At 41.3% G+C, this 12,792-nt stretch overlaps 1 protein-coding gene across 1 annotated transcript in view; it reads left to right on the top strand.

Moving 5' to 3' along the window:
* Positions 1 to 10,806, top strand: part of SLC7A13 (solute carrier family 7 member 13) — a 116,862-nt gene extending 106,056 nt beyond the window's left edge. Inside the window, 2 exon segments of the mRNA XM_088844645.1 lie at positions 4,288 to 4,431; positions 10,730 to 10,806. Coding sequence (XP_088700771.1) covers positions 4,288 to 4,431; positions 10,730 to 10,806 — 221 coding nt within the window.
* The last annotated feature ends 1,986 nt before the right edge of the window (positions 10,807 to 12,792 follow it).

Genomic DNA, 12,792 nt, shown 5'->3' with positions numbered 1-12,792 from the left:
TCCACATCTATCAAGACTCCTTTAAAAGCACTAGAAAATGTCCAGCCAAGTTGAAGCCTGTGCTGATCATTAGACTCAGAGTTCACTGACACACAGTGTGTCTGAGATGGTACAGAATTTACCTGGTGGCCAACTCTATCTCAAAAACTCTCCCTTCCACTCCTCTCCTCCCCATTACAGATGGCCAACTTTCTATGGACTCCTTTCAAAATTTCCAACAAAGGTTAGAGATGGTTGGCTACTTGAGAAAAATTGAGCAGATTAAAGGACATGGCTAAGCTACTTACTATTTTCAGAATTTGAAGAGGGATATTTCAGACAGAACAGAGTAAAGCAGAAAGAAAAGAAAGTCTTTTAAAGTTGCATCGAGGGGCACAGGAAGATAAGGACCCGCCTGCAGATACGGGAAGATGTGGCACATGGATTTGTTTTACTGGTATTTGAAACTGCATATGCAAGATTGAACTTCTTTCCAAGCAAGCCTTCTCTAGTTCTGCCTCTCAGTAAGCGGCATCGATATCTCCCCAGCAATGTAGACTCACACTTCAGAGCCATCTTTGAGCCCTCCTCCCTCTCCCTCCCCGGGATTCAACAGGCTGTCTAAAGTTCTATTGATTCCATCTTGACAGGGCTTCTCACATTGCTTCTCTCTTTTCCATTGCCATATCTACCTTCTTAGTACAAGTCCTTGACTTCTGACCACCAGTTCTAGAGTGTTTGCAATATCAACCATCAATTCTTTTTCTTTGAAAGCAGTTGCTGCAATACCTTCTCGTGGTATCCTAGGCAGATGTTTGGTCTTTGGCCCACATTCCTGGCACAGAGATCCTAAAACCCTTGGATTTTCCTGAGTGATAAGGGTGGGGGAAAAAAAGCTTCTTTTGTTCTAATGAGGTGACTCTTATCCCTAGATACCTTCAGGATGGTGTTATGTCATCAGAAAGCCCAAGCCCTGATTAGAAGCTTAGAAATTTTAGCTCTGCTTTCCCAGTCTCCAGGAAGGGGAGAGTCTGGAGATTAAGTTAACCACCTATTATTTAGGTTATTATAATAACCTCCTGTTACTTAATCAATCATGTTTATGTCATGAAACTCTTAAATGATGGGGTTTGGAGAGCATCTGGGCTGGTGAACACATCTGTATGCCAGAAGGGGGCACACCCCACCTCTAAGGAGACGGAAGCTCCTGCACTCAGGACCCTCTGAATCGTGCCCTGGGTGCCTCTTCGCCTGGCTGTTTATTTGTATCTTTATACCTTTTCTAATAAACCAGTAAACGTACGTGAAGTGTGTTCCTGAGTTCTGTGAGTCATGCTAGCAGCTAACTGAACCTGAGGAAGGGATTGTGGGAAACTCTAATTTATAGCTCGTCAGTCAGAAGTATGAGAGACTGAGAATTTGCAGTTGGAATCTGAAGTGGAAATGATCTTGTAGATTTTGTGGGTTTTCTGGATCTTCCTGCTAACATTCATGACCCCCTGAGAGGTCACCCAGACAAATTTCCCACATATTATCCATCTTCATGTCACATAAAATGCCAGGAACCGGCACCTTGTGAATCAGTTCAGTTGCTCAGCTGTGTCCAACTCTTTGCAACCCCATGGACTACAGCACGCCAGGCTTCCCTGTCCATCACCAACCTTGTGAACAGCAGACTGGAAAATGATATACCATTTAATATGTATTACTATATTATATATATGTACTATTATTGCCATTTAGAAATTATAAAATAAATTAGAAATCTGAAAAAAGAATAATTAGATAACCCCTAAAAATGTGTTTATTATATGGTCACTAAATCTATATCATATATTGAATTCTAAGTTTATACGGCTTTAACTTTCTTTGGCAGACTTATCTGAAAATTCTTTAAGTCTCTGAAATAGGCAAACTAAGATCATCTGGTTTTAATTAGCTTATCCAAGACATAGTGAATTATGATGGTCAGTGGAAATTAACACCAGTTTTTAGGGAATAAAGTAAATCATGCTCTGGGCATTGCCAAAATATGTTATTTTTATTGTTTTGACCTCAAACAAGCTAGTTCTCTCAAATGTTTCAGTAAATAAACTTGATCTTACTCCAAGCTTTCCCAAAATTTTCTCCACAGAAATCCTTTTAATTGTACTGTTTTGTTTTAAAACAAGTGATATAGAATTTGGAAACCCTATACACAAATGAAAATAAATTATCTTACAAAGTAAAAAAGAGATGATTTTTGTATTCAAGGAATGTTTATACAGCCACTATTTGCTAGGCAAAAACTTTTCAAGACTTCAAATGTAATCTAAGGATGGAAATGGGAGATAATCTGATAAATATGAGGCTACAGCATCACAGCCCGTTCAACGTTTACCTGGTACCCAGAGGAAAGGCCAGTATAGGCTTTACCTGATACAATTTCAGTTGAGATTAAAGACAGAATTACCAGAGAGAACAAGTCAGCTTTGCACCTTGTGTAGGACCAAATATCTCTATAATTGGCCCAGTTGAAAATTACTTAACTTGGGCTTCCCTGATAGTTGGTAAAGACACTGCCTGCAATGCAGGAGACCCTGGTTCGACTCCTGGGTTGGGAAGATCTGCTGGAGAAGGGATAGGCTACCCACTCCAGTGTTCTTGGGCTTCCCTGGTGGCTCAGATGGTAAAGAATCTGCCTACAATGTGGGAGACCTGGGTTCGATCCCTGGATTGGGAAGATCCCCTTTCTGGTGTGGGGAATTCCATGGACTGTATAGTCCATAGGGTCGCAGAGTCAGACACAACTGAGCGACTTTCACTTCACTTTACTTCACTTAAACCAATGGATTTACTTAATATATTAATGAAAAGATAATCCAAGGTTATTGACTTTAGGAGGAGAAACTGGTTTCAGATTAAGAAACTTTTCACAACCAGCTTCCTGCCAAATTGTTAATAAATATGCACACCCAATCAAATACGAAAGTGGTGTTTCTTTTCTGCAACTTGGATTGCATTTTCCTGAAAGTTATCAGTGAAGGCATGGCACTGATTTATCTAGAACCATTTTATGGGCCAGAGGGCTTTTCAAAGAGATGTGCCCATATGTCACCTTCACAAGTCTGAGTCTTGGGAACTGTTCCTAACTGATGTTGATGGTGGGGTTGTCCACGGTCCAGACCTCCTGGCTAATCCACTTCCAAACAGCAACTGAGGAGCTGCAGCCAAGGTCCTCCATACAGACCCTTATGTTGATTGGAGGAAGCCCTAGGAGAAGGCTTGGAGCAGAAGGGAGAGAAGTCCAGGCTTTTGAGAGACAAATCTGACTGTGGAAGCCTTGAGATCTCATCACTGCCCTGGAATTCTGCCATGGGGGGAAAATTCATTCCTGCTGGATATAGAAGAAAATAGTGAATTTAACTCATCTTATGTCCTCCATTACCACTGGCGTGGTCATCATCAACGTGTAATTACTGAGTGTCTACTGGGGGACAGGGAAGGACAGGGAAGTCTGGCGTGCTGCAGGCCATGGGGTCTCAAAGAGTTGGACACGACTTAGCAGCTGAACAACTGGGTACATGCCCTTTAACTAAGGAATATGCAGCTCTTATAAACCATAGAAAAACAATGGAGAATTTTTAGGAGATTTAACAGAGAAATGAGTAGTCCTATATTAAGCATAAAAATTTTAGGTAAATACACACATCAGTGTAAAATGAATGAATACGGACAGCCAAATGGCTAATTTTGGCTTTGAATTAGTCTCCAGATTGGAAATGACAGGTTCCAATTAAGAACAGGTGATCATGAGTATATAGTTAAAGCAATATAATACTTTAAAAGCATTTAGCAGTCTTTTTCAATAGTTACTGAAAGAAATACTATCACATTAAGCTTAAAAAATAAGTGCTACTTAATAAAGATAAGTTGTGAAGCTATTTTAGGTCCTCAGAGTACTATGGTCTTTAAATCCAAAGCATTATTGGGACATTTCCTTCCCATCAGTGATCCCATGGATTTCTGGGACCAATCAGATAACCGAGATAAGCACTGTTTCTTAATATCTGTAAGCTCTCTGGCCTCTAACATATCTCTTTGGAAATGGAAATATTAAGGACAAAGTGAAGTACAGTTATGGTCCCCTCAGCATTCTGCATCTCTAAACTTCTAGGTAAGTTAGATCAGATTCAAACAAGGAGGAAGTTAGAGAAAAACTATCTTTTGGGGAAGGAGAGATGCTCTCTTTCGTTTGAAGTCCTCCCTCTCTTCTGTCGGGGAGTGATCCTCTCATAGCAGCCCTACCCTGCTCTGGCTCTGTCCCAGGCCTGATTAGAAGCCCTGGGGCTCTGTCCCTGGTCACCAACGTGAGCAAGTTTACCCAAGGGCAGGCTCACGCTTCCTTCCTGCCGCCCACCATTCAATACCCAGAAGAGTTTTCTCAAACCTTGTTACACAGCTCAGCGCAATGTAAGAGTTGCTAAAGAAAAGTGAAGTCGCCCAGTTGTGTCCGACTCTTTGCGACCCCATGGACTGTAACCTACCAGGCTCCTATGTCCATGGGCTTTTCCAGGCCAGAATACTGGAATGGGTTGCCATTTCCTGCTCCAGGGAACCTTCCCGACCCAGGGATCGAACCCGATCTGCCATGCTGCAGGCAGACACTTTACCGAGAGCTACTAAATCTATAACAAATACGACTTTCCCAAGGTCCAGAGACATGTCCCCCCAAGAAGCCAAAGTCTTCCCCAGGGAACCGCTCTTGGACACACCCACGTTCCTAATCTAGCTCCTCCCATTCCATGCTTTCTTTTTCTGACTTCTGCTTCACAAATCTATCCCCTCCCTTTTGGGAAACTTACCTCTTAACCACAGCAGTTGATCTCCTTCCACAATCCGTGCTTCTCTTCCGCAGAAGTACTTTTTTATTGTTTCCAAATCTGAGACATTCATGTCAAAGTAACATACTTGGTGGGTTAGGGAGAGGGTCAATGGTCTGCGCTGGCCTTTCCTAAGTAGCTTGGCAACAGCCAGGATGGACAGGAGTCCTCCAGCCCGGTCTCAACCTGAGAGTGCACTGGGAGTCCACAAACGGCAGCTTTGTGCAGTGAGGAATCTTTACAGCCGCCACACACGTGCATGCACCCACACACATGCACACACACTCCCAAAGCACATCTCGTTTCTGATACATGGTGAATTCTGATCCTACAATAGAATAGAGAAATATTTTTCTCCTTCATAATCAAACCAAGGTCCGTCTAGTCAAGGCTATGGTTTTTCCAGTGGTCATGTATGGATGTGAGAGTTGAACTGTGAAGAAAGCTGAGCGCTGAAGCATTGATGCTTTTGAACTGTGGTGCTTGAGAAGACTCTTGAGAGTCCCTTGGACTGCAAGGAGATCCAACCAGTCCATTCTAAAGGAGATCAGTCCTGGGTGTTCATTGGAAGGACTGATGCTGAAGCTGAAACTCCAATACTTTGGCCACCTCATGCGACGAGTTGACTCACTGGAAAAGACTCTGATGCTGGGAGGGATTGGGGGCAGGAGGAGAAGGGGACGACTGAGAATGAGATGGCTGGATGGCATCATTGACTCGATGGACATGGGTTTGAGTGAACTCCAGGAGTCGGTGATGGACAGGGAGGCCTGGCCTGCTGTGATTCGCGGGGTCGCAAAGAGTCGGAGACGACTGAGCGACTGAAATGAACTGAACTGAACTGAATCAGATGTGCTCAGGTCTTAATCAATGAGTCGGTCTCTGATTTTCTTGACCTTGTTTCTGATGCCATGTAGCAATGCAATGTCCTTTGGTTGCAAGTCTGCATGATTGTGGCCTACTTTATTAAAGTCACTTGTGTGTCTACCATTCTACCAGGGTTTCCTGTTCTTCCATGCAGCACTGTTCTAATTTGGCGCCAGCTTCTCTGTTAGCACACTCTATGAGTTGTCATTAGTCTCTGGCCCTAAGTCTGTACACAAGGAGCAGAAAGTGGCACAGTCTGTCACTGTATATGATCACTGTGGACAGCAAGCCAGAAACCTGGATGAAAATTAGCCTCAGTCTCTTCCTCAATAAGGGAAGTATTTGTAGTTTTTGACTAGATGTTCCGTGTACCTTAGGTGTCCTCTTCTGTTTGCCCACGTAGATTTATGTTACAGAAACATTTCACTCTGTGTTTTCTTTTTAAGCTCAGCATTGTCATTTAAATACTAATAATGTTTTCTGTTCAGAATTTAGAATTTTCCCTTTTTCCATGACACAGCTTATACAACTTACTACACACTGTGTTTTGATCATTTATCTTAACTTAGTGTCTTAGAAGATGCTAAATAGTTTTCATTTTATTGCGTTGCTTTACTTGACTATTCTATATACAAGGCATTTATAATTTCTCCCTCAAGTCCAAAGACCACATCAGGTAGAAAAATTCATGTAGGAAAATATTTGGGTTATAGCCTTTAAAACCTGGCTCTAAGTAAAATTACTATTTTTAAATATTCAAGGACTTTGTTCACTTCATTCTTGTTCTTTCTTGAATCTTCCCTGACCTCTCACCCTGTGGGATCTCCTTATTATATTCTCTGATAGTACCACTTTCTTATCTTTCATAACTTCTATCTCAATTTACAAGAATATGCTTATTTTGAGATTACTTGATTAATGTCTAAATTTTCTTATAATTTGTAAACTCCATGAAGGCAGAAAAAGTGAAAATGAAAGCCACTCAGTCGTGTCTGATTCTTTATGACCTCATGGCCTGTAGCCTGCCAGGCTCTTTTGTCTATGGAATTCTCCAGGCCAGAATACTGGAGTGGGTAGCCTTTCCCCTCTCCAGGGGATCTTCCCAGCCCACGGATCAAACCCAGAACTCCCACATTGCAGGCAGATTCTTTACCACCTGAGCCACCAGGGAAGCCCAAGAACACTGGAGTGGGTAGCCTATTCCTTCTCCAGGGGAATCTTCCTAACCCAGGAATTGAACTGAGGTCTTCTGCATTGCTGGTGGATTCTTTACCAGCTGAGCTATCAGAGACTGTGTTAATGAAGAAACAGACTAAAATGTTTTAATAAAGAAAACCACAAATAATACAGCTTATACAGGCTTCATGTCTATTTCTCTTTCGTGTAACATCCCAGGTAACGGCAATCCAGGGCTGGTAGGATGACTGCTTTCCTCAGCACAGGCCTCGTCCTGACTGAATAGGGCTGCCAGTGTCTTATGTGTCTCTGTCAGCTAGAAGAGGAAAGGACCAGAGCAGGGTGTGTTCAGTAGTCCTTTAAAGGGTCAGAGTCCCTGAAGAAGACAATGTTGCTTCTAAGCTCTACCCTTTCAACCACAGCTTACTCACATGGTTCCTAATAATTGCAACAACAACAACGAAAAATCTGGGAAATGTAGGAGTTAGTTCACAACCATGTATACTAGGAAAGATGAGGAGATCAAACCTAGGGGGACAACTAGCAACTGTGCCACAGTATCTGTGTACGTTATTACGGAACATTACGTCTTCAGAGCCCACTCCAGAGCAAAGTGCTTAACAGCTATTCACAGGGTAAATGGATGAATGGAGTTTAGATTCACACCATCACTGACTTTCCCCTACATTTGACCCTTTCCTCTTCCCCCACCTGAGAAAGCTGTGAATCCAGAAGAGCAGGTGGCTGAGGAGAGTCACAGAGGTGAGAGAGAAGCTATATGCACACCACGGGTCACAGCTCTTTGTTTTGCAAGGTTTGTAAGATTCATTAATCCTTAAGATGAAACGAAAATATTTTGGAGCATGCCCAGGTCACTGGGGTCTCTCAGGTCTAGTCACCCTTTGTGATGTCACCCATGACCCTTAAGTTGAAGGCGTGGTGGTTTCTTCTTCCAGTTGAGCACAGAGGGCTGTTGAAGAGAACACACATACATCTCGAGAACCCAAATGTAAGTTCTGAGAGATGGTGGAGTACGAATATATAATACGGAAAAAAGAAACGGTTCTCTCACAAATGAATTACTACTTCACATTATCAAACTAAACGAGAAATAGGACCATGAGTCTCCAAGGAAAATTTAATTGGAACTTTTCCAGGCCTGCTTGGCACCTTTTAAGGCACTTTGCACATGGTATTACACTTAATCTGTGAGCTGTTTGTGGACTGAAAGCATGTCTTATTTATGTTTATACAATATTTCCCCCCAAGAACCAAGTGGCACTCAACAAACACCTATTGAATGAATCAATGAATAAATGAGGAATTAATGAATCTCCTGAGTTATTGTGCTCAAAATGTAACTGGAAAAAAAGATAAGTTGAAGCATAAAACCTCCTCTACCCTCAGGAAAACCTGAAGGAATTGCTAAGCGTCCATAGGGTCTTTGTGAAGAAAAGGCATTAATCATTAAAAGGAAACAATGAAAGAAAGGAAACAGCATTTTTGGTTTAGCCTAAAAAATATGTGAAGTTTGGTTCAGTTCAGTTCAGTTCAGTCGCTCAGTCGTGTCTGACTCTCCGCGACCCCATGAATCACAGCATGCCAGGCCTCCCTGTCCATCACCAACTCCCGGAGCTCACTCAAACTCATGTCCATGGAGTCGGTGATGCCATCCAGCCATCTCATTCTCGGTCGTCCCCTTCTCCTCCTGCCCCCAACCTTTCCCAGCATCAGAGTCTTTTCCAGTGAGTCAACCCATCGCATGAGGTGGCCAAAGCATTGGAGTTTCAGCTTTAGCATCAGTCCTTCCAATGAACACCCAGGATTGATCTCCTTTAGAATGGAATGGTTGGATCTCCTTGCAGTCCAAGGGACTCTCAAGAGTCTTCTCCAGCACCAACAGTTCAAAAGTACAAATTCTTCTGTGTTCAAAGAGAATTCTATTTGAACCCTAACACAGAAACTTGATTGGCAAATTAATGTCTCTGCTTTTTAATATGCTTATTCTAGTTTAATTCCACTGTGGTCTGAGAACAGACTTGTATGACTTCTATTCTTTTACAGTTAACATGTGTTTTATGACCCAGAATGTGGTCTATCTTGGTGAATGTTCCATGTGAGCTTGAGATGATTACTCTATACATGCTTTGTTTCTGTTATATCTAACAGGTATATAATTTGTACTTGGAAACAGAGGGAATTGACTAGATCCTGGATGTTAATCTAGAACATATCTACTTAATCACATCTAGTGTCAAAATTTTATAAAACAACCAGTCATCATGGTAAAAAGTGGCTATTTACCCCATATAACTTTTATTTTTTTAAAATTTTCAACTGGAGGATAATTGCTTTGCAACCCATATTAATTTTACATATTAAACTGTTTCCCCATTTTACATCATGATGGAGTATCTTGGTCTCACTAAATTAAGAGGCAATTGTGTAGAAGAAATAGATGTCAAGAAAAACTGACTTTTGCAAAAGTATGCCTTGGCTAATAAGTTCACATGCTAAATTAAATATGATTTTCATGAATGCTCTTGGGACAAAAGAAAATACTCATAGAGAGGAAGAGAGAAGCATGAAAAATGTATGGTTAAAAGTGTTGATAACAAAATAGCCATGAACATATTAACATTTCTTTTCTATATTAATGAAAATTTCTACCAGTGGATATAATCCTAATAATTATGATGATGATGCAATTTTAACTTCATTAGAAGTTACTGGAAGTGTTTTCCAAGAGAGTTCTGGTTATTTAAACAATTTCTTTTGAGAGGAAATAATAGATTAATGTTATGTTTTAACTACTCCATTGCATAAAGAGGAATATTATGTGTTTCTGGAAAGCTAAATTTTAAAATAGGAAAGAAGAAATTTCAAAGAATTCATTATAAATATCCTTATCTGTTCTGGTATTTTATAATGATCATAAAAGTCATATCTAATTCAAGTTAAATAACATTAATATCACAGTTCAGTTATGACTCTTTTATTGGAATAAAAATTCATCATTTTGAAAATGAATTGCAGTACTATCCTGAGAGGAAAAAGCTAATAAAAATAGAAAGAAATACATTTGTTCAAGAAGCAAAACATATTTAATCTATGTCATATTGATATATTATCATTTTTGAGGCATTCTCATAAGCATCACATTGTTTTGAGACAAAAGTTCCACATGATAGGAGGTGTTTATTCAGTGGCTGTTTATGGAACATCTACTCTGAGCCTGGTAACTTGGTTGGTAAAGAATCTGCCTGCAATGCAGGAGACCTGAGTTCAATACCTGGGCTAGGAAGATGCCCTGGAGAAGGAAATGGCAACCCACTCCAGTATTCTTGCCTGGGAAATCACATGGACAGAGGAGTCTGGAGAGCTATAGTCCATGGGTCACAAGAGTCGGACACGACTTAGTAACTAAGTCATGAATTTACTTAAGCGAGAAGGATATTTTCATTATAAGGATCTTGATGATCTCACACTTCTCAAGGGAAAGACTGTTGAGTCTCAGAAACAATCAAAAGCGAGAATCTAAATGCTGCTAAGACCCTGATTTTCCCTTTCATTCTGCCTTTAATCTCTATCTTCCTCTTAATCCTGACAACTTAATTTTATAATTTATAGTTTCAACCACTGGAATAAAATCGATAAGCTATTTCTCCTGTAGGAAACCTAAAACTTCCATGGTAGGAATCCTCTGGCTCACTTTAGTAAATTAACTACTCCTGATTCATGCAAAGAATTTGTAGGGCTGAGTTCTTTAGAACAGATTGGATTTAGCTTTACCCTTGAAGCCATTTCCAGGGGCAGAAAGTCACTCCTGTGTTCTGGTTCCCAAGGCTGCCGCCCTCTGCAGCAGCTTTCACAGGGCCCATTCAAGTCTGAGCCCCGATTCTTCACGAGCTCCATCCCGTGACAGGGCCGAGCTAACTGATCTCACCTCTCACCTTCCTTTTCGCAGCCCTGTTTGTTGAAAGCAGTTTCATGTCCCTTAAGATCGGTTTTCTGCCTATTTGCCATTTGGCTTACATTTTCATCGCTCCGAGCAACGCCTCTTGCCCAGGCTGTCACTGATTCAGCGAATGCCTATCAATCCCCATCTCGCAAGAGCCCTCTGCAGTTTGTGTCACTGTTCACCAGCTCTTGTGTGGCAGAAGTTTCCAGTTTGCTTTCAGGATATGTCTTCCCCTTCTTAGTAAAACAGAGCTCTATTTTCAGCTGGACTTCTGGTTGCCCCAAATTTGATATGCATTTCCCAGCCTCCCTTAAAGGGAGGTGTGTTCACATGGCTAAATTCTGCCAATAGACAGACGTGCTGTGTAAAGTGGAGGGAAGGGTCCTGAGAGGAAGGACTCTCCCTCCTTCACCAAGTCCTCCTTCCCCTGAGATGAATCATGAGGAAACCAGTGGGATTATCAGGATGCCAGGTAACAGGTAGAAGGAAGTGAAGTGAAAGTCTCTCAGTCGTGTCTAGTACCAGCGGCCCAGCTCCACATCTAGTCTCCCTGAGAAAGAGGTGTAGCCTGCAGCGAAGCCGCATCCTAACCCATACGTACTCTTTCCTGAAACTCCCTTCCCTCGGTCTACTTTCTGTTATATCTGCTCTTTACTGCTCTTCTTCTTATTCTTCAATTTCCAACTCAGTTCTTTCCCTTGGTCCATCCATGAATTATAGTCTCCAGAATTCCATTCTCAGGTCTGTGTTTATTCAAAATATCCTTCCTATGAAACTCATCAGTATCCACATTTTGAACGGCTGTCTTGTCCTGTTAACTCAGAGGGGTCTCTCTACTGATGGCAGACCTGTGTGTGCGCCTGGCCTCTGACTGGTTTCAGCAGTCTCTTCTTCAGCTCCTCTTCTCAGCTAGCAACCCCACCATCTAGTCTGCTATGTGAGAAAGAAGACAGAATTTCCCTGGACCTTCCTTTTCCACTCTACAGCAAGTTCCACGTAGCGGGTCTTCTTCGCTTGTTCATACTCCTTTCCATTGCTGTCAAAGTGGTCTTTCTAAAAAAAACATTCAACATGTCACTCACCCAAATCAAAAATCCTTTACTGACTCTGTTGCCTAAAGCATCGGATCCATAGACCTTCATGTTATATAATAGAAACTTCAGGGGTGTGCTTCTTCCTCCAGATTTATTTTCAGCAAATTCCACTTCAGATTCCCAAACCCCAACAACACTGAACTGCTCAAAGCTCTGCAGACAGCCACACTGTCTCTTACTTCTACCATTTGTAGGTATTGTGTGCTTTGAAACTGCACTTTTTCTAGAGGGCATGCCTCTCCTCTTCATTTCATAATAAATTCCCACTTATCCTTCAAGACTCAACTCATAACCTATAATAGAAAATAATCTGAAAAAACGCATAAATGAATCATTTTGCTATACACTTAAAACTAACACAATATTGTAAATCAAGTATACTTCAATTAAAAAAAAGACAAAAATAAATAAGACAAAAAAAAAAAGACAACTCAAATATTCTGAAAAGATTCCCTGACATCTCAGGTGTACGTCAATTGACACTTTTTAAAGCTTCTAGTGAAGTGAAAGTCGCTCAGTTGTGTCTGACTCTTTGTGACTCCATGGATAGTCCATAGCATTCTCCAGGCCAGAATACCGGAGTGGGTAGACTTTTCCTTCTCCAGGGGATCTTCCCAACCCAGGGATCGAACACAGGTCTCCCGCATTGTAGGCAGATTCTTAAAGCTTCTAATAACTTCCTAAATATGCACAAGCCTGAATTATATCTGATATGATGCTACTCATTATTTACACATCTGCATCTCTTACTTGGTTGAGAACTTTTTTATACCTAGAGTTTTGTCTTCTCCCTGGCACACTATAGGTATTTAATAAAGTGTTGAAATTATTTAGGAAAACCAATGTTCTGTTT

This window comes from Moschus berezovskii, chromosome 16 (genome assembly GCF_049115385.1).
Source record: "Moschus berezovskii isolate FMDL1 chromosome 16, NW_MosBer_1.0, whole genome shotgun sequence".
In the NCBI taxonomy this organism is placed as follows: Eukaryota; Metazoa; Chordata; class Mammalia; order Artiodactyla; family Moschidae; genus Moschus; species Moschus berezovskii.
Note: the sequence above shows the minus strand (reverse complement) of the source record. Positions and strands in the feature narration are given on the sequence as shown.